General features: G+C 38.8%; 3 protein-coding genes across 7 annotated transcripts; all 3 read left to right on the forward strand.

Moving 5' to 3' along the window:
* Positions 1 to 583: 583 nt before the first annotated feature.
* Positions 584 to 13030, forward strand: LOC111601816 (dynein light chain 1, cytoplasmic). 5 transcript variants are annotated; one of them, XM_030223508.1, is made up of 3 exons: positions 584 to 669; positions 4588 to 4759; positions 12810 to 13030. In XM_030223508.1, the coding sequence occupies exons 2-3, from the start codon at positions 4652 to 4654 to the stop codon at positions 12969 to 12971; spliced, it is 270 nt and encodes an 89-aa protein (XP_030079368.1). In that variant the 5' UTR covers positions 584 to 669; positions 4588 to 4651; the 3' UTR covers positions 12972 to 13030. The 5 variants fall into 5 exon arrangements, with proteins under 5 accessions (XP_030079368.1, XP_023174405.2, XP_030079370.1 ...); XM_023318637.2 differs by having other exon boundaries at positions 631 to 727; XM_030223510.1 differs by having other exon boundaries at positions 649 to 669; positions 4554 to 4759.
* Positions 13031 to 17083: 4053 nt separating this feature from the next.
* On the forward strand, positions 17084 to 19849 carry LOC111601818 (pyruvate dehydrogenase E1 component subunit alpha, mitochondrial). The gene is made up of 5 exons (XM_023318638.2): positions 17084 to 17218; positions 17510 to 17578; positions 18199 to 18763; positions 18826 to 19148; positions 19206 to 19849. Exons 1-5 carry the CDS (start codon positions 17159 to 17161, stop codon positions 19386 to 19388), a joined length of 1200 nt encoding a protein of 399 aa, XP_023174406.2. The 5' UTR covers positions 17084 to 17158; the 3' UTR covers positions 19389 to 19849.
* A 183-nt stretch (positions 19850 to 20032) lies between these two features.
* Positions 20033 to 22367, forward strand: LOC111601820 (pyruvate dehydrogenase E1 component subunit alpha, mitochondrial). Its single transcript, XM_023318640.2, has 2 exons — positions 20033 to 20369; positions 20948 to 22367. Exons 1-2 carry the CDS (start codon positions 20217 to 20219, stop codon positions 22322 to 22324), a joined length of 1530 nt encoding a protein of 509 aa, XP_023174408.2. The 5' UTR covers positions 20033 to 20216; the 3' UTR covers positions 22325 to 22367.
* The last annotated feature ends 497 nt before the right edge of the window (positions 22368 to 22864 follow it).

The raw sequence follows: 22864 nt of genomic DNA on the forward strand, positions 1-22864 counted from the left end.
TTTGAATTGTAGTGCTAAACAACGGCACCGCTTCAATTAGTGTTTGGTATTATATCAGCTTTTGCAAATACGCAAATATTTGGGCACTTATCTTTCGACAAAAGACTTTACTAGCTCTGGGAAGCACCAATCAAAAATGTAGGTATTAAAAGCTTCAAAATAATCATGAATTAAATGGGCTTTTTTTAAAACAACTTGAATTTTGTGATTAGCGCGCTATTCAATTGTTACCGTCAAATGCAACCCTGTTAGATTCTAAGTCGCTAGTGCTGTCGCTTGTGATTTAATTCGTTAGTTATTCATTACTTGGTAACGACTACTTGAAGGAAAACAGTTGGTTTTTGTATATTACTTTGATTTGTAAAATATCTCATAAACCTCTTTCTGTTATAAAGAAAATTAAAATTATATTAAATGTACTTTCAAATATAATAGCCTTAATATATAAACAACTTACTCGAAAAGTACTCGATGAACGGTAAATATTCGTTACAAAAACGATTATCACTGTTGCCAAACGCGGCCTGCCAGAAGCCGCCTGGCAGACGCCGCCACCGCCTAGCCAATCAGCGAAGAGTATGTCGCCTACACTGAAGGCATTTGGGCTCGGTAGCGGCTGCGATACGATTGAAACAGTTCACCACAGGCGAGCAAACAGTTCACAACAGGGTGCGTTCCCAACTCGAAGTGTTTTTTTAAAATTTAGTCACGACGAGTGCGCTTAGCGGTAAACACAACTTATTCATATTAACTAACAGCTTTGGATATTTTCGGGTGCCAAGAATATTTTGTTGATTTTTGTTAATGTTCCTGGTTTTTTTATCCTAAGTGCAAAACGCGGCGTGCCAAATTTATATTGCGTGCAAAATTGCCAAAAAGGAAATTATATATGTATTCACACACCCATACAAACACACATGCAAATACAGGCACATGCACACATACCTACACATACATTAAGTTTGATTGGTTAGGACAGATTTTTTTGCGATTTTTTTTTTAGCTGAGATTATTCAAAAGTACTTTAATTAGTCGACAGCTGTTGAATTAGCTACAAGGCCGCCAAAAAAAGAAGAAAAACAATACTAATAGAACTTTTTGTCTTGGCACGCGCGCAACTTCCCAAAGACAACAACGACAACTTTACAACAATAACTAAGGTGAGTGAATTGTGCCGACGCGTGAGAAAAGTTCTAAATGAAGTTGTGCAATAAATTGACATACTTATGCATGATTGTGTGTACGACAGAGGTGCTGCTGGGGGGTGGGAAAAGTGCCCGGCCGGAGCCAGAAATGTTGCAGCAGATGATTTTGATACTGCCCAGCACTGCTTTAGATCATGAATGGTGATGGGAATAGCTAATGCCATTACCCAACACTGTTTTAGATCATAAACAAGAACCTGTGTGGCATGTTGCCTTTCAATCACTTCCTTTTTCTAGATCACTTTGCAGCCGTAAAAGCAATAAGAAAAGCTGACTCATTGTCTAATTCGATCTAGCGGCTTGAATTTTATGAGCATACAAAACTCTATTGTCTGTAGTTTAAAGACGGAAGAGCTGGTCTTCACGTTGACGTCATTTGTTATTTCGGATTTGTATATTTCATTTATTTATTTTTCTTGCCTAATCTGTCGCTTAATTTATGAGCCTGCCTTCAGAGCTAATTATGGAGCTAAAAGCTTTCTATGCAAACCAATTTCATGAGCTGATTGGCGTGGGAGTGTAAGACGCACACAGACACGCGCTTACACACACACAAGTCACACGAAGCTGTTGCTTGTGCAAAACGGAAACATGATGTGCTCTCTGTCTTATGCTGTCCTGTGTTATTGAATGGAAATTTGATCTTTTCAAGGCGAATTGAAATTACAGAATTCAACAGGATGTTGAGGGAGAGAGATAGATAGATAGAGAGATATGATGTTGGGTTTGGTTTGTGATGAGAAATACCCTGTAACTTTTTATTAGTAATAATCATATATAATAATAGTAGTAATAATAATATAAATAATATTTCAAATTATTCTTTTACTATATCATTTACATATATTCTCATATAATACTACATGCTATATAATTTACATAGATTCTCATATAACGGTTCATCTACTTTACTATTTGAGTTCATTTTGATTTTAAATATTTATTAATTTAATATTATTCAAGAGTCGCTTTATTAAAGTTAATTAAAAATAAAAATCAACTTTTTTACAGTTCGATACAAATCGTAGCATACTTTGCTGAGCTCTGCCTCCACAGTTGTCAAGCAACTGCAATTGCACGCGCACACACACACAGTCGCACACAGAGTCTATTTATAGATCAGGTTTCTCTGCCGTTCTCTGTAATCAACAAGCTGTCTTCGTTTGTCCAACTGTCAATGCATTTCTAATTGAGTTAATCAGCAAAAGTTTTCTGCTCGTCTCTTTCATTTGCGTCGGCTTCATTTTTCTCTGCGTGCCATTGTTGCATGTTCATAATTCTGCCTCCTGCTTTCTGCGTCCTGCCTCCTTTGTTGGCTTCCTTCTGCCGGCAGCTGCATCCTTTTTGCACTTAAATGAATTTCCATGAATGTATTATACTGAGATGGGGTTATCATCCACCCCACCACCCGGCCGCCTTCTGTGAGTGTGAAGCAGATGCAGTCGAGTAAATTTTTCCTCTTTCTATTTGAACGCCGTCCTGTGTTTGTGTGTGTGTGTATGCCCGTCCATTCTTCACATTTTGCGGCTGACCTAGTAGCTACCCAAGCCACCCACGTACCCGCCTTGCCAATGAGTCAGTTAGTTCTCGTTAGTCAGCAAACTATTAAAAACATTTCCGCTGTTATTATTTGACATTTCCCTTTTTGCATTTAACTAGGAACAGTTTTTCTAGAGCTCCTCTTTTCTCCCTCTTTTATTCATTAAAGTTTGATTGGGGAATAGTTTTGGGTTAGTTAATTCTTAAACCACTAAAATGTGTAAACTCGAGTAAAACAATTTAGGATAGGCATTTGTATTGCTGCGAGTGGGAAAGTATGCCAGATATTCTAGTCTAGTTGAAGCTCGAATTCCGATTGCAACAATCTGGAATTTCTGCAGGAAAATCAATATGTTAATATATATTATTTAACTGGCAATATAATTTGATGAATGTGGCCCATTATCATACATATACAGTTTCATAGATATGCAATAAAGCACAGTTCTCGAAAATAATAAAACCTAATTACAGATTTACGGTATTCAAATGAATTTTTGTTTAATTCATATCATCTGGAATAACAAACATGAAAGACCTGCAAATTCCCATATACACGCACATACACGCGCACACATGAAAATATAAGCAGCTTTTGTTTGACTACACTTGAAAAAAAACAGGGTATATTGCTGCAGTATATATAAAAAAAAAAAACAAAAAAAAAACAGATTTCAGTTTTGAATTTATTTTATATAAATTACATTTGCTTAAAAAAAAAAAAAATTAAATAAAATAAAATGATGAAAATCTCTCTTCCTCATGAACAAAGTTCATTTAATGAATACGTGCTGAAGCACCCAGACATGCTCCCATCTCTCGATGATTGATAAGCTTAAATCGATGGCAGTTTGCTATGCTTTTGAGGTATTTGGCAAGTGCATTTGGGTTCCTGTTAACGTGGTCTTACCGTTGCAAATCAGGCTTATAAGCTCTTCAAAGTATAATGGAACGAACCGAATACTAACTGAACAAGCAACAACAACAACTGCAATGCACCAGCAACGTTATTAATACCGAACAATAACAGCATTTACAATAACAGAAGCAGTAGGAGTAGCGGCAGCGACCGAGTTCATGCAATTTACTGTTGCATTTGAATCAGTACTCTGAAAGGCATTTGCTCTTGCTCTCTACCTCACTCTGTCTCACTCTTGCGTGCTGTGTCCTTGGTTGCAGCAGCTGCGAAGAGTTTTTGTTGCTTTGGTTGCCAAGGCCACGGTACGTGCTTTGCACTGACTCTTTCACACAGCATTCGTTGCGCTTTTGGCACTGCTCTGGCTCATTGCTAATTGATGTTGGTGTGCGCCTGTGGACCGAGTGTGCGAGTGAGCAAGCGCGCACACAAATGCTATGTGGAGGCCGATTGTTGTCTTCTTTGCCTATTAATATGCGCTTTGTTCTGCCCAGTTGCGTGTGCTGTGCAGAGGCTTTATAGTTCAGCTCTTCTCTTTGATATTTGATTTGCAATGCTTTGTTGGTGTTCTTGTTGCTGTTCATAATTGAATTGCCAACGTTACGCATTGTCGCTCGCTCACAAAAGTATGCAGCAAATTTGTCCAACTACTGCGCCTGCGTCAATAGTGTGCATGTGTATGCATGTGTGTGTGTGTATGTGTGCATTACTTTATTAAGCAATTGATTACAATGGCAGGCACTGTTGCGTGATGTGCCTGTACCTGCTGAACTGTAGAATTTATTGAATTGCATTCTACTACCTGTACCTCCCTATCTGCATCACCTTTGTCTATGGCCCTCCCCCCCGAAAAAATGTATATGTATCTAATAAATTTTGAAAAATATTTGCAGAATGCAAATATTGGTTTTCTCTTTTTCATTGCAGACGTAAAGAAGACCACATTCAACGTAACAAACTAAACGAAACAAAACAAAAAACATAAGCAAAAATGTCTGACCGCAAAGCTGTCATTAAGAATGCTGATATGAGCGAGGAGATGCAGCAGGATGCTGTCGATTGCGCGACACAAGCCCTCGAGAAGTACAACATTGAGAAGGTAAGTCAGAATTGGCTAAGGAATACTTTTAGAAGTTGAACTTAGATTGCTATTTGATCTTTAAATGGAAATAGGAAGAAATACTTTGATGATATAGGTACAAATGTCTAACATATGTCATTCTCATTTCATATTTCTCTTTATATAAATTTAATTCTCTATCTTGAAAGCTAACACCGAATTGGTGTAAAGAGTAGAAACAACATGTATAGAGAGTACAGCCCGCCTAGAGTACACTCATATAGTTTCAAATTCATATTTATTTACGAATAGTCAAGAGTGCTCGACTAATAGATACCCTGCAACCTACGCAGAGCTGCTAGTCCAACGACTCTATGCTGCTTTTAAATTTCTACGTTTTCTTCAAACCTGATTCACATTTTCTATGGGCTCAGGGTAAAAAATGTATGGAGTATACAGCATTTTGCATTTGCTTGCATTCAACCCTCGCATTTTAACCTGATTTCCTTCATCAAATTATGGGCCTTCGGCAAATTGAATCTGGGCAACAAACATGGCCTATAAAACTAAAGCGCCTGGCGAATGCGGGTCAAATTGAAGGCATTCTCGTGGCATTTTTTAAACTTTCTCTTTTTTTTATCAATATTCGTTCAACGCGCATTTAAGAATTTTGCTTGTGACATTTGCATTGAGCATTTGTCGCGGCTTCTGGCTTTGCAGAGATAAAGTGCAGCTGGCTTTGTGTTGCCAGCGTTTGCCATTTTCTGTTTAGCTTCTAGCGACTATGTTTGACATTCTCAATTTAAAGTTGATTGCAAAGTCGCAGCAATCTCTATATATATACATATAAATTGGAACGTCAAAGGCAAGTGGCAGCGTGCTCATAATTGCGAATGTTTTCCTTTGAGCTGGAAACAAATCAATTCCACGTGTGTGGGAGATGCTTTTAGCCGAAGGCCATTGGAGTAGCTAGGATTATTATTTAAAAAGTTCCGACAGTTTGCAGAGCTCTTGTAGGAGTGAACACTAATGAAAATAAAAATCAATATGATGAAGGTAATGAAAATAATAATAATCATAATGATAATAATGAAATTAATAATGACAAAGATGATAATAATAATGACAATGATAATGATAGTAATAATGATAATGATAATAATAATGATAATGGTAATGATAATGATAATGATATAAATAATATTGATAATAATAAATATATATATATAAATATATAAATATAATGAAAATGAAAGTACTAATGATAATACTAATGATAATAATAATGATAATAATAATGATAATGATAAGGATAATGATAATGAAATTGATAATGATAATGATAATGATAATGATAATGATAAATATAATGAAAATGAAAATCCTAATGAGAATAATAATGATAATGCTAAGGATAATGATAATGATAATGATAATGATAATAATGGTAATGATAATGATCATGATAATTATAAATATAAAGAAAACCATATACATAATATAATTTTAATGCTCATAGTAATGATAATGACTATAGTAATGATAATGATTATAGTAATAAAGAACCAGAACAAACTTTCTCTTGCTTAGGCGTCTCCCACCTTGAAACTGAGCGTTTTACTCCGCATTAACCTTTCAGGTGGGGCCCTTCTAAGTGCTCTACCCAAGCATTATTTCCCGGGTTTCTGCGTTCAGGTTCCATTTTGCTTGCCGTAAATCAATTCCTTTCATTGCTCCTCTATTAGAGACTCTCCTTTGACTTCGCCCAGAGTTTCGACCAGGTTTATTCCCTTTCTTTGGATTGTCCATTGTAGTTGGCTTCGGCAGCTTTCCCTTTTGGAGCAGGATGAGTTGTTTTTCCATATTGTCCATTTTGCCACAAGGCTAAAGTCTGCTGTTGCAGCTTCTTTTATCAGTGAGGTTGCAGTTTTTTTACACCTGCTTATAGAAGTGCTTATAGTAGGACTTGCATTTGTGGCTTCCTTCAGGCGTATACGCAGAGAGTCTGTTGCTATCACTAGATGGTTCACTGAGCCCTTAGCGTGTCTCTGTTGGAATCTGCTTATGCGAAGACAGAGGCAATTCTGTTGTGGCAGCTGGGGCCGTGAAGTCAGGCAGGTGTCTTCAGGCAGGTCGCAGAGCTCTTGTGCCAAGTTGTTCATGTCGATTACCTGATAGTTTGCTAATAAGAATGGAAAATGCAATGGATTCAGCTGTGAGGTAAAAAATGGAACTCGGAATTGAATGTAAATCGACTTGGGTGGGTGTTCGCTTGGTGGCAGTGTCCTTTGACGTGATTTTCAGTAAACTGATTATACGAACAGCATTAAATGGTGGTCGTTGAGGTCGACTGCTTTAGCTGGCCATCAACTGGGTCTGCGTTGGCCGTGGCCAAGGGCAGGACTTAATATAAGCCTGGCCAGCAGCGGCGCAATGTCAACAAGCAATAGAATAATAATAAGAGCTAAAGCGAAGCAATGGAAATAATCAATAGACGTGCGCCAAAGGCAGCCGTTGGGGCAGCCACTGGGGCATCCAGCGATGCTACAAGCTTTCCGACTAGCACTGCCCCAACCCACTGGTCAGTTGGCTGTCCGTTGCGGAGCTGTGGGTGTCAGAGCCTCTGTCAATGCCAATGGCAGGTGCCAAGGTAAGGCCTTGAGAGCATAGCAAAATGCGACGAGAAAGACGCGGAGAGAAAATCACAGCAAATAAGCGAGGGCTCACTGTGTGTGCGGGTGTGTGAGGGGCGTGGGGCGTTGGGCATGGGGTACGCGTCTGCTAATTGAGTAGTTAAAAGGCAAAAACATCATTGAAACGCGCGCCCTGCCGGAAAGTATGCTACAAATTTTTCACTGCCGCTTACAAAGTTGACAGAGTGTGTGGCTGCGTGTGTGTGTGTGCGTGTATGTGTGTGCGTGTTTGCCTGTGTTAGTGCAGAGGCGCACGCATAGCTACCACGCCCCAATTGCCCATACATTGGCCCACAGCCGCCTGCCCCTCGTTGCTATAAATAAAATATATGCCATGAAATACACACACACACACACACACACACGCACACACACAGACACACGCACACAGAGGCTGGCAGCCATTCAAATACATATAAAAGACATACAACAAGTGAAATGGGTGTGCGTGCAGCAAAGTGGGATTGATTGGCTTTGCTTTGTTGCTGCTGTTGCCATTGTTGTTGTTGTTGTTGCTTGTTTGTTGTTCTTATTGTCTGATAATATTAATAATAGTGTCATTATGAATGCTCTTAGATGTGTGAGGGTGTGTGTGTGTGTGCTGTATGTGTGTATTGCATTCAATCTGTATTAGATTCAACAAGCTTTAAGCTCAAAGATAGCTTAGGCAGTCAAATTAAGTTAATAAAGCACATAATGATATGGTACATTGATATATGATGATGATATATATGTATATGATATATATCATACATGATATAATATATATATATGTAAATATGATTTATCTGTAGCTTAGAACTGATTTCCATTTCAGATTTTAATTTTGTCCAACAAAATTGTATATAGCTATAGTTATATCTCATTCTATATAAATATCTATATCTGTAACTACAGCTTTAGATGTATCTATATCTATATCTATCTATATCTACAGCTCTATCTATCTATATCTATATCTAAAGTACATAGAAATTTATTTTTATGTTATTTTACTTTGCTTTACAGTTAAGATCTCTCAAATATATATTTAAAGTATCTTAACTTTGAACGAAGCTAATGTTCGTTCAGTATATAGCAAACTGAGAGCAAATCACATCAGATTTCTCAGAGTTGAGTTTCTTTGGAAATTGAGTTTGATTTAATTTCAGCTGAAACGAAATTGATATTAGTTTAAATTTAATTGAATTGCATAAAAATGCAATAAATTCTTTCTAGGAAACGAAATTTCTGCAATTGAATTTAATCCGCTTTCATTTTGTGCTGAGATTTTTGCTGCTCGTAAATCATTTTGCAATTAGCAGAATTTCGCCAACTCTCCATTGTCCTTTGAAGCTTTCAATATGAAATTCATAAAAATTATTGTTATGAACTGAGTTCGTTAAAAACATTTCGAGTTGCGCTGCAAATTTGTGCGAAAATTGTGCAAAAACTCTAAGCTCTATGCAACACACACGCGCAACATAATGGAGAATTTTCATTAAGCAAAATGCATTTTGCTTTGCTTTTCAAACAAAAAGCAGCCAACAAAGTAGCAAAAACATTTATAAAAAAAACAAGAAAAAAGCTATAAGCTCTGGTATCCAATAGATACGCAACTAGCACACCAATACACAAGGGTTAAATTGGCACACACACAGCGGCAGAGGCAGAGGCAGAGGCAGAGGCAGCGGCAGAGGCAGAGACACGCACCGGATACACACACAGCACAGAAGCATAGCAAATTATGTGATATATATATATATAGTATATATAGTATATATACTATACTTATATATATTTTTAGGGGCGCTTAACCTTTCGAGAGGCTTAAGTTCTATCTACCAAAAGGCAGTATGCCTATGTATTGGTGTTTGTGTGTGTGTGTTTTGCCTTGGCTCTGGCAGCGATTTAAAGACAAAATCCCAAAAATAAGCCAAACAAGAGGCTAACAAACCAAATAAACCAGCAGAAAGCAAAGCGCGCTCTAAGCCCAAATTAAATCAATTTTCCCGCATCGTTTGCGTTTTGCTTTCTTTTTGTTAAAAATAAATGTAATTAGTTCGCTTTCAATTTACATTTGTTTTTGTTGTTGTTTTCGTTTTCGTTTTCGTTTTGAAATTCATTTATTATTATTATTGTTGCTGGTTGATTTCGTGCTTGTAGCTAGAACGAAAAATGCCATTTTGCGTGGCCAAATGTTTAATCAATATGCGGCCAAATATATCCGTCAAGTCTGTCTTCCCTGGTGCCTCCCGTCCCTCCCTATCTGCCTCCCTCCTGTCCGCCGTACGTCCCTTGTCGACATATAGAGTACATGATTTGGGCAGGCAATTACACAGTATCTGACAGGCTCCCACCACGCCCCGCCTCCCCAAATCCTGCCCAATTCAGATTGAATTGAAAATAAAAATTCTTTTTTTTTTTTATTTTTTTTTTGCTTTGTTTTGTTTTGTTTTGTTTGTGGCGCAGAGCTGGAAAATTAGCCGCTGCGGATATAGATAAATGTATTGATAGTAATATGGGCTATAAAACCAGCGTATTTAAGGATTTAAGTGGAATTATATTGATTTTCGTATGGGCAGACAAATATTTGTATTAATTAAAAGAAAAAACTCGAGTTCGTTAAGTCAACTAATTAAATACGCAAATTGTTAGTGAATCGAATCGGCTTGTGGGACTATTCTTTCTCTCTGACATAATGTTGAAGGCAAAGTCTGGTGACTATATAATGTGTGTATCTGGAAACTATGTATGAACAATGATAATGAATAATGATGAATGTATCTATCTAGTGATAACTTGCATAAATCATTATTCATTGTTCATTATTCATTATTCATTATTCATTATTCATTATTCATTATTCATTATTCATTATTCATTATTCATTATTCATTATTCATTATTCATTAGGCAGGAGGTCGTGGAATGTGCAGGAGGCAGGAGGCAGTGAGGCAGGGGGCAAGGAGGCAGGAGGCAGTATTCATTATTCAGTTATTCACTGAGGCAGGTTATTCATTATTCCGAGTTTCACTATTCCTTATTCATTCATTATTCATTCATTATTCATTCATTATTCATTATTCATTATTCACTATCATTATTCATTCATTATTCATTCATTATTCATTCATTATTCACTATTCATTCATTATTCATTCATTATTCATTCATTATTCATTATTCATTATTCATTTATGGAATATAATAATTTGAAATATTTTAGATCATTTATTAATAATAAATAAATGACAATGAATAACGATGAACAATGTAATGAAATATTGCATTATGATGATGACTCATAATAATAACAACAAGAATAATAATGAGTAATTGAATATAATAATGTGTAATGATAGCTGACATCGATGATTATTCATTTATTGATAATTAATTATTCATTAATAATACAAAATAATATATTTGATATGGTTTATCTGCAATGAATAATGAGTGATGTATAAGAATCATGAATATTAAGATATTCGTATATAATGTCATATACAATAATGATGAGCAGCTGATGATTATGATGATGTAATGATGAATGTGATGATGATGATAAATTGATGAATGATGTTCTAATAATGATTCATGATAATGATAAAGATAATGAATATGCTGAAGATGATGATGATGATGTTGGTAGTCATATAATGATGAATTATGATAATAAAGAATATAATGAAAATGATGATATAATGATGAAGATGATAATGTGATATGATGAATCATGAATCATAAAGATGATGATGATGAAGCAGGATGAAGATGATGATAATGATAATAATAGATTGATGAATCAATATGATGATAAAGATTATAATGATATATCATGATGTATCATGTTAATATGTGACTTAATTAAACTAGGACCAAGATCGATTAATTAATTAGCTATTCATTCATTTATTCATTCATTCTTTTATTCACTTAATCATTCATTAACTCATTCGCATAGCTATTCAGCTGGAGCATTATGAAAAACTAATGAAAAGTCATCAATGAGTGACTAATGGAAGAGCCTTTGCCTTGGCCAAAATATTCAGTTTAGGCAACAAAGAGATGGCTTAAATTGGTTGGGTTGGGCCAGTTGGTGTGTTGCATGTGTGGCAAGTCTTTTGGTGGCATACAACTTTAGGCCGCTAAATTAATGTGCACTTTGTTGTTGCTACTGTTTGGACTTATTTTTTGGCGTTGCCAAAACAAGTTGCCCAACGTTGCAGTTGGGGCAGCGCCTACCCTAGCCCGAGTCGAATGAATAAAGTTACGTATATTAAACAGTCAACGCATTATTGTCGTCTGGCACGACACAAAACAATAAGAAGCAAAGCTGAAGAAAACTTGGCAATAACTTTACAGCGATCGTGTCATTTAGGGGTGGTCGGTGGAGGGGGTGCGAGGTTGCGGGTGGTGCTCAAATGTGTAACAGTCGCCATTGTCGCACAGAGCTTTGCCAGTGCTGTTTGCTTTTGAGGTTACTGGGTTAAGTTTATGGCTTTAGCACGCATTTCTTCTCAAGTTAGGCAATTTCCTATCTACTGCAGACTATCCCCAGGGGCAGGGGGTAGCTACCCCTGGCTCATCCCTCACTCGATTGCCAGTCTTGGGCATAAGCTCTGAGTGATTCTCAAGTCACATTGATTTTGCTTTGGCATACAGTGCTGGCTAAAATAAGTGGCCCGGCTCAGTTGTTGCTCTGGCACGTCTGCTCTCTTCCTCTTGCTCTATATTAGATTAGTTAACAATATTTGTGAAAAGTCTAAATTCATTTCACTTCAGATGAAAGCCAACAAAAAAGAAGGCTAAAATACTGTTACTTGGCATTAAATGCCGTCAAATGTTTTGCTTTGTTTCCGCCGCCTTTTGGCTTGTGTGTGTGTTGCGTGTGTGTCTGTTTGTCTGCCTGTCTCGCTTTTCTTTTGTCTGTTTGGTGTCTGTGTATGCGACGTCGATGTCTGTTTGCATAACCCTGGCTTTAGCCCATTAAAAGCGACTGGCATTGACCTTTGCCATTTGCCAATGCGTCGCTGCATGTGCGTGTGTGTGTGTGTGTGTGTGACACACTGTGTTGCTTGAACCTGCCGCTGCTGATTATGCTACAGTTTTTTTATGATTTTACAACAACAGTCATAACTAACTCATTAGCACATAAAACTTTTTGGCACTTGGCGCTTACGCTGTGCCACAGCCGTGCCCCAGCCACGCCCACGCTCACGCCCTCCGCACAATCAGTTTTTGAGGTCACACAGGTTTGGTTACGGGTGGGCGTTTGTCGGTTTGTTGGTTTGTTGGTTGTGGATTTTGGTTGTTTTTATTGAGTTTGCGTCGTTTACGTTAATTCGAAAAGCCGTTAACAAACACTAGCTAAATAACTGTATCTCCCTCTCTCTCTCTCTGTTCACTTGCAGGATATTGCGGCTTACATCAAGAAGGAGTTCGACAAGAAATACAATCCCACATGGCATTGCATTGTCGGACGCAACTTTGGATCGTATGTGACACACGAGACGCGCCATTTCATATATTTCTATCTGGGCCAGGTGGCCATTTTATTGTTTAAGAGCGGTTAAAGTATTGTCGAGTCGGATGAAGTGGTGGTCAGGAGGCTGGAGGAGCAAGAGCAGCAGCAGCAGCAAAAGCAACAACATTCTGATGTTGCAGAAACTGCTGCTACTGCTACTGCTACTGCAGCGGCAGCAGCAGCAATGCGGGAGGGACAACAGCAGCAGGAACAGCAGGTAGATGTCGATGTGCACATGGAAGTGGAACTTGAGGGGGAGGAGGATGAGCTGGAGGAGGCAACAGCAAAAAAAACAACAACAACAACAACAGCAACAGCAACAGCTGATCACGATGTAGAGTTAATGGAACAGCAACAACAACAGCAGCAACATCAACAACAACAACATTATCAACATCAGCAACAGGAAGAAGAATCATATGAAGATATGGAGCTGGAACTGGATCTGGAGGAGCTAGCCATGCCCATCGATGCTGCTGCACAGCAATGCGCTGCGTATGTCTATGAGCAGCAGCAGCTGGTGCAGCAGCAGCAGCAGAATGCAAATTTTGCATATGATGAAGATGTCGCTGATGATGATGATGATGCTGATGCTGATGACGATGATGAAGATGACGATGATACCATAGTGGAAGACAGCGATGCAACCAGTTGCAGCAGCTGCTTGCGCGCTGACTTGGAGTACGAGGAACAGCAGCAGCAACTACAACAGCAGCAGCAGCAAGAGCAAGAGCAACAGCAGCAACAGCAACAGCAACAGCAGCAGCAGCAGCTATTGTCAGCAGAAGCAGAAGCATCGCCACCTTCACCTTCAACTCCGCCGTCTCCACCGACAGACATGAATTAATTTAATTTATATTGAAGAAGCAATTGCTGTTGAGTAACTACCGCATCCTGTAAAGCTTTTCGAAAAGGCCGCCCAAAGTCGTAGAAGCTAAATAATACAATAGGCACACGCACCTACACACACATACACCCACACATACACACACACACACGCCCCCACACACACTTATACAACTGCTAGGCATTACCATTGTATGAATCGACTTAAGCAACCGTTTGGACCAACAACGCTGTTTTAGTTTCTATGTTAATATCTGGTCAGATTTTCCTTACGCCCAGGCCGAATCCTCCTTATTCCGCGTACCGTTTAAGTTACATTAACGAAATTTATTATATTTAACAACTATTGTTTTTTTTTATCCATTGCTTTGGTATTTCACTTGCTTAACTGTAATTGTAGTTGTTTATAACATGGAACATTGTAACATACAATACAAAAAAGTAAAACGAGATGAAGATGATGAAGAAGGGTGAACAGAAAAAAACACACACAGAAATTGAATGCATGTTTCATTTGTTTTCTTTTCTTTCCTATTGTCTTCTTTTTTTTTTGTTGTTTACCACTTGCCGTTTTTCCTGATTCTATTTGTTTTCCTCTAATGCTCGCCTCGATGGTTTGTGCACGCTTGTCGAAGTCTTGGCTTAGCATGTGCAGCAACCAATTAGCAGCTTATCACGGACACACTCACACACACGTATACACGTATACACACATACACACATGTACACATAGCACAGGCAACAACCACCACTGCAGCCGAACGAATGAACGAAAAAAAGCAACAAAATGAATACAAGAAACAACGTTTTTTATTATGTTTTCTGCGTTTGTTTAGGATTTTTTGTACTCTTTTTTTTTGTCAAAGCAACTACGCAGCATACTGCAAACAATATTTATAACCGTGCTGCACTCATGGAAGGCATTGAACTATTAGAATGCCTCTCCATTAGCCTATTCTGCACAAGGCGTAGTTGGGTTTGCTTTGAATGCGAGTTTTTTTCGAGTGTATTTTTTATTTTTGCGCAACTCAATTGTTAATTCAATTGAGAAATTTGAAGCAAAATGCAGAAAAAAGAATAAATATCCATCCAAAAAGCAGACAAAAAGAGAAATACAGAGAGTTAAAGAGAGACAGAGAAAAAAAGATAGAGAAACGGAGGGAGAGAGAGAGAGAGATATTTAGAGAAAGAAAGTAAAATATAAAATTGCGAATAAAGCAAATTATTAAATAAACATGAAACATCATGATATTTGTCATCTTGTCGTTAAATAAATGTGTGCAATCTGTATGTTCTTTAAACTAGCAAATAATTCTTTTCGAAGTCAGCAAACATAAAGCAAAGCAAAGCTAAAAAAACAAAACAAAAACAAAAAAGCAAATATATATATTGAACTTAAATTGGTGTAAATTATGCAAAATACAAATAAATGCAAAAAAAATAAATAAAACACGAAAAAAATCGCGGAAAATAGAAACGGAAATACATAAAGTAAACTACTAAAAACAGCTTAAGCTAAAGCAAAGCAAAGAAAAAAAGATACAAAATAAATACATGCATACAAACATACATACGTAATTTCCTACTCACAAAGCAAGAGGATAAACATAATTACCAATACCTATGCAGCACTCACACACACAAGCGAAACAATTGCCGTTACTTTTTGTACACTGCACCACAAATTTGCTATATCTTTACGTTTTAAACTTTTTGCTGCACGTTTTCACACACACACACAAACAACTACTATTTATGGCTAACGGTAAGAAACACACACACACAGACACACACGAGAATAACCAAAACTAGAGAAACAATATACATATGCATGTGCATATACATATATATATATATATATATGCATGTGTGCGTGTGTTTTTCTGGCATGGACTCTACATATACATATTAAAACCCACTCCAACAGACACAAGAGAACTTCTTATAAGTGTTTATATATATACAATACATATAAAAAAAATGAAAAAAGCATAATTTTTTTTGTCATAATGCAAAATACTGGAGTGCTCCAAGAGGCATTAAAAGAAAAATATATTAAAATAAATATATACACATGTATAAATATATATGTATATATATATGTATATATATATGTATATATATATATATGTATATATATATGTATATATATATATATATATATATATATATATATATATATATATATATATATACACATATATATGAATACAATTTTTGATGTGAAACTTCAATGGAAACGGAACAAAAAAAGAAAAAAAAAAAATAAGCAGAAGAAAACAAAGAAAATTGATGTGAATTGAGTGAAAAATATCTAAAGCAAAATGAAAAAATGAAAATAATTTGATTAGAGAATTTGAGGAAATGTTTTGAAGTTTTGAATTTTCGCATTTCTTTTTCCATTAGATTCAATTACAGCTGGACAATTTTTCGATTCTCGATTTTCGTTTCTTTTCTTTCTATGTTCAACAATTCGCAAATTGAAAATTTCTGTTATTTATTATTGTTTCAACTAGAAATAGTTTAGTTTAACACTTAAATTTAATTTCGTAGAAATTCTAAATAATTTACGTATTTATTCTTAGTATTTTTTAGTTCTACGCGCTCTAATTGAAAATTTAGTATTTTTAGTTGGTTTTTGTGCATAAGTTTTTTTATAAGAACTAGAAAATTATTATATGATGAAGGTGCGGAAATGGAGTATTTAAAAGTATATATATATACGACTAAGAAGACAAGTGAAAGAAAAAGAAAAACAAAAAATAAACAAAAACAAAAACCAAATGAGATCTTTAATGTGAAATAAAAGTACTTCTTGAAAAAAATGCTTTTTATTTATTCGGTTTGGTTTTCGGGCACATAGCTTAAGGTGAAGGCTATTTTAGAAAAGCATAATTTTGCAAAATGGCTAAAAATATTTATTGGTTTTTAAAAAATTCCGCTGGACTTTATTGGCCATTGAAAAAATCCTTGTAGGGTGACCATACTCTCCCAAATAAGTGTGTTTATTGATCAATGTCTAACGTTTATATGGTATTATTTGTGATATATTGGGTATATTTAGTACCATTTCTGTTTCTTCTGCCATTAAACATTGCACTTTTTTTTGAATATAAAACAGTTTCCTGCCAATAGATTTTGTGTAATGTGGAAAATTGACCAACAAGTTTCTTATTTATATAACCAGAGACCATTCACTTTAAATATATCTTATCTATCTATTAAAAGCTGTCTGAAATATAATACCAAATAACTGCAGCTGTAGTATTTTTAAAATGAAATTTGGCATATTTAGTAACATTTGGTATTCAAATTAAAGTATTTTTCTAGCCATTGACCAGCAGCTGTTACGCGCACGAGAGAGAATAGTCGAAAACGAAAGCCGTCAAAATGTTGCGTACGTTGTCGCGCGTTAGTGAATTGCCAATAATTGTAAAGCAATTGCAAAAAGTACGTAACTGTAAAGCAGCCGTGGCTGTCACTAACAAAACTATTGTCACTGTCACTAATGCAAAGCAACAACAACACACAAAGCAAACCAACAGAAGCAGCAGCAGTAGCTACAGTACCAACAATAACAGCAACACCAGCAGCAACAACGTTAACAGCAGCAACAACAACAAGAGCAACAACAATGGGATAACACAGCAGCAGCAGCAGCAGCAGCAACAACAACATAAAAATGATCTAAGATTTGACAGCAGACGCAGTTATTCATCGTCATTTTTCGGTTTATTCCAGAATGCAGCACAGGCCGGTGTCGCAAAGACCAACAATTATGCCACGGAAGCGACCGTGCAAGTGAATCGAGTGAGTATTTTAGGGCAGCAACTCCCCGAATTGCCGATTACATAATGTGTGTCTGTGTGTGTGCGTGTGTGCGTCCGCTAGCGTCCGTTAGTGTATGACCTGATTGCGCAGTGTTGCATTTTCGCGTTTCGGTAGTTGCTGGTCGATTAGATGCATTACCGGCCTCAAGGTCACTAACTAACACTGTCTTGCTAGCAGCGCGTGACCGACGTCGGCAGCGACAGTGGCAGCGTCAGGAACACGCACTTTCTTATCAGAATGCGCCTGTTGTTGTTTCACCCCTCAGCGATACCAACACTGCTTGCCAACACTGTGAGCTGATCGACAGGTTATGCAAATAAGGCGTTCCGATTTTTCTCAAAGCAATATATAGTATTAATTATAAGCAAAAAGAGTCATATTTAAATAGGAGACATATAATTAAAATAAAAATAGCATCATTTACACATATAGAATGTTATGAGTATTGTATTAAAAATGTACTAAAAAATACCTGAATGTGCTGAAAAATACTTGTAAACCAAATGCAGCCGTCTCCCTTTCACTCATGTTGATTCATTTGCTCGCTCACTCACATGTATTATTTATATACCTTTCTCTGTCGCTGTCGTGCGGAATAGCCCTTTAAACTGCATCGCCTGGAGGAGGGACCCGAGACCACAGTGAAGCTAACAAAGGATGAAGCGCTCAAATACTACACACAGATGCAGACGATTAGGCGCATCGAGACGGCTGCTGGCAATCTGTACAAGGAGAAGATCATTCGCGGCTTCTGTCATTTGTATTCCGGTCAGGAGGCCTGCGCGGTGGGCATGAAGGCGGCAATGCGCGACGTGGATAACATTATATCGGCGTATCGTGTGCATGGCTGGACATATTTGATGGGCGTTCCGCCACTTGGTGTACTCGGCGAACTGACGGGCGTGCAAAGCGGCTGTGCCCGCGGCAAGGGCGGCTCCATGCACATGTACTGTCCAAATTTCTTTGGCGGCAACGGCATTGTCGGCGCTCAAGTGCCGCTCGGCACTGGTGTCGGTCTTGCCTGCAAGTATAAGGGCAACGGTGGCATGTGCCTGGCTCTCTACGGTGACGGAGCTGCCAATCAGGGCCAGGTCTTCGAGGCCTACAATATGGCCTATCTGTGGAAGCTGCCGGTCATCTTTGTCTGTGAGAACAACAATTATGGTAAGTGAATACTTATTAAGTAGCTTATACTTAACTACGACTAATTTAACTTGTATCCACAGGCATGGGCACCAGCTCCGAGCGCGCCTCCTGCAATACGGATTACTATACGCGCGGTGACGCTCTGCCCGGCATCTGGGTAGATGGCATGGACGTGCTGGCCGTGCGCAGTGCCACAGAGTTTGCCATCAAGTATGTAAACGAGCAAGGGCCACTGGTAATGGAGACGAACACCTATCGGTATTCGGGTCATTCCATGTCCGATCCCGGCACATCGTATCGCACACGTGAGGAAATCCAGGAGGTGCGCCAGAAACGTGATCCCATTACCTCTTTCAAGGAGTTGTGCATTGAGTTGGGTCTCATTACCACCGATGAAGTCAAGGTTAAAGCTGCTCCACTTTGGACATGAAACACCATTCCTAACACTTATCTTTTGTAGGCTATTGATCTGAAGGTGCGTAAGGAAGTGGATGAAGCTACTGCGCAGGCCAAGGGCGGCGCCGAGTTGGGACTCAGCCATTTGTGGACTGATGTCTACTCCAACAACTTGGAACCCAAGCTGCGTGGCACCAATGCCTACGACATCGATCACATTCAAGAGCGAAAGGGTGTCAATCATTAGGAGATGAAATGCAACGATTCTTTAACATGCATACACACCCACACACACACACCCACACACACATGCAAACATGCAAACATGCATACACAAAGCAAGCGAAATCTCTAGATCGTAAGCCCAAAGTTGATGTTAGAAAATTTTGTTTTCCAAGTAGATAAAAACCAATGCGTATACTATACGATTTCATATGACTGCGCATATATTGTGAATGATTTTGTGCGATTGTGAATGAAATATAATATTTCGTATAGCCTTAAACACACACAGACATACAGACATTTTCAAAGACAGGCAAAGACATCGTAGTTAACCCCAAATTGTACGCACCCCGCCCTCTCCCATACACACTCAACCACACAACATGGGCCAGTGGCAACAGCAAAGGATATTAATTATATGAACGTGTTCAATTTGGTTAAAGCGAGGTGTAAATTGTTGAAATATAAACTAACTACATACGATATCAAATGTGTTGAGTTCTGTGAACTACTTACGGCAATGGACTATAGATGGATGCATGATGATGAATGATGCATGATGAATGTGAGAGCAAACATCGAGATGTTATTTGAAAGTTGAATTGTAAACCTAGAACACATTGAAGTATTAATCGGTAAATCCAAAATAGTTTTTGAGTTCCTGATTTATTAGGCATTTTATTTTTGACTTTCTGTTACACTTATTTTCAATGCGGCACTAACTTTAAATTTATTTAAATTCGTAATTCTTAGGTCTTTCGTGGAACAGTTAATTTCTTCAAATTCATACTACACCAGAGAATTTTCGCATCCGTTCATCAAGATAATCAGTTTCTCAACTTTCTCAAATATGATGTCCACAGCTAAGAGGCTTTGCAAGAGCCGTCAACACTTGCTGCAACTCCAACTACACTTTAATTTAACTGGGGATGACATGTGTTTTAGGATCTGGTGGCTTCCGCTACGTTTAAATTCCGGCGGCTCTACGCTGACGCTAGATAACGTAAGTCAAAAGGGTAACAAGTGTTGAGAGGGGAAAAAAGGGGGAGAGAGAGAGAGAGGGAGGGAGAGAGGGAGGGAGAGAGGGAGGGAGAGAGGGAGGGAGAGAGAAAGAGAGCGATAAAGCGATAAAGGTGATAGAGATAGAGATAGAGATAGAGATAGAGATAGAGATAGAGATAGAGATAGAGATAGAGATAGAGATAGAGATAGAGATAGAGATAGAGATAGAGATAGAGATAGAGATAGAGATAGAGATAGAGATAGAGATAGAGATAGAGATAGAGATAGAGATAGAGATAGAGATAGAGATAGAGATAGAGATAGAGATAGAGATAGAGATAGAGATAGAGATAGAGAGATAGAGAGGTAGCGAGGGCGAGGTAAGGGTAAACATAGACATAGATAGAGAGAGATAGATAGATCTGTTGCATAATATATTGAATGACACAGAGAGAGAGAGAGAGAGGGAGAGAGGGAGAGAGGGAGAGAGAGGGAGAGAAGGAGCTTGGTGAACAGTTGGAAATTTAGATAGAGCTTTGTCTCGTTACTGATATGGATTCATTGCATACCTCTGATTAGACTTTCAAGTGCTATGAGCTGGAAAAGGGGCCTCCCATGGACGTGGAACTGTCACGTGAGGATGCTTTAAAAATGTACAAGCAAATGGTGGAGGTGCGTCGTATTGAGGTTGTTTGCAATAATATGTATAAGGCGAAGCAAATTCGGGGCTTTTGCCATCTGTACAATGGTCAGGAGGCGGTGGCCGTTGGCATGTGTGCGGTGCTGAAGAAGAGAGATAGCGTTATAACGGCGTATCGTGCCCATGCCTGGACGTACCTATTGGGCGTGACTGCATACGGCTTAATCGCCGAATTGGTGGGCGTGAAGACCGGATGCAGCCGTGGCAAAGGCGGCTCAATGCACACCTACAGCGATAACTTCTATGGTGGCAATGGTATAGTTGGCGCCCAAGTGCCACTAGGAGCCGGAATCGCGTTAGCGCATCGCTATAAGGGTGACGGCGGCGTGTGCGTCACCCTCTACGGCGACGGAGCTGCCAACCAGGGCCAGGTATTCGAGGCGTACAACATGGCCAAGCTGTGGTGTCTGCCCTGCATATTTGTGTGCGAGAACAATCAGTACGGCATGGGAACTAGCGTTAATCGTCATGCGGCCATCAGCGACTTCTATATGCGCGGCCAGTATATACCCGGGCTTTGGGTCGATGGCAATCAGGTGCTGGCCGTTCGCAGTGCAACACAGTTTGCCGTTGAATATGCAAAGAACTTTGGCCCGATTGTGTTGGAAATGAGCACGTATCGCTATGAGGGACACTCGATGTCCGATCCGGGCACGTCGTACCGATCGCGCGACGAGGTGAAGTCGATACGCCAACAACGAGATCCCATTGAAAGCTTCAAAAAGCAAATTCTCGCACTTTGTCTGGCCGAAGAGGACGAGCTGAAGAAGATCGATGCGAAAGTTCGCAAAGATCTCCAGGCAGTGTCCAAAAAGATATTGGCCGATCGCGAAGTTGGCTTAGAAGAGCTGGCTGCCGATGTCTATTCGAAAAACCTCGAGCCCAAAATACGCGGTGTCTCCGGATTCAATCTGAAGCACCTCAGCATCTCGGAAGTGTGCTTTGGCAAGTCGAAGCGTACGCCTGCGGATGAGATCAACGATGTGCCCGTCGGCGATGCAGCGTTTGCGGCCGCTCAGAAGAAGCTTGCGATGAAGAGCAAGGCCAAGGCGGCAAAAGATGGCCAGGCGGCAAAAGATGGCCAGGCGGCGAAAGATGGCAAGGCGGCGAAAGATGCCAAGCCGCCGATGGATGACAAGAAGACGGACAAGGAGAAGGCCCAAACTGTTAAGCCAGCAGCTAAAAGCGAAGAGAAACCCGCCGTCCCACCAAAATCAGCAGTCCCACCAAAAAGCGGGGACAAACCGAAATCCTAAATAAGCGAAAATTAAAACAAAAAACGCAGCGAAATACGCTGGAAATGGAAAAAAAAAACCTATCGGAATTTCTAAGGACAATAATTATTTCATTCTATTATAATAAATTTGAGCTAAGGGATGCTCCGTGAGCTTTTTAAATTATATAACAATATCATTTAAAGAACAAAAGCTGCTCCGCATGCTTGCAATCTTAACTTCGAGTACGCCGTATTAGATCCTTGAGCCCTGAGCTTTGAGCTTTTACAAAGCACTTGCCTTGTTGGCTGTGTAGTGTGTAGCTCGCCAAGTGCTTTTGCCAAAGCTGCATTTGTGAAAAGCTTTCGGCGTTGAGCTCCTTGCAAGCAACTTCTGTAAGTAGCGACGAGTTGAAGCTTTTCAGCTTTTCAACTTTTTGTGCGACAGCTGCATGAGTTGGACCATTGGGATTCTGGGTATTTCAAAGAGCTTTTAACATACAACTAAAGCTTCTGAGCTTTTAGTGTGCCAAATGTAAACAATCAGCGCAAGAAGGAGCAGAGCTTTGGGCGCTGAGCTTCT

The sequence above is a fragment of the Drosophila hydei genome, unplaced genomic scaffold (assembly GCF_003285905.1).
Source record: "Drosophila hydei strain 15085-1641.00,03,60 unplaced genomic scaffold, DhydRS2 tig00000232-arrow-arrow-pilon, whole genome shotgun sequence".
Lineage (NCBI taxonomy): Eukaryota > Metazoa > Arthropoda > Insecta > Diptera > Drosophilidae > Drosophila > Drosophila hydei.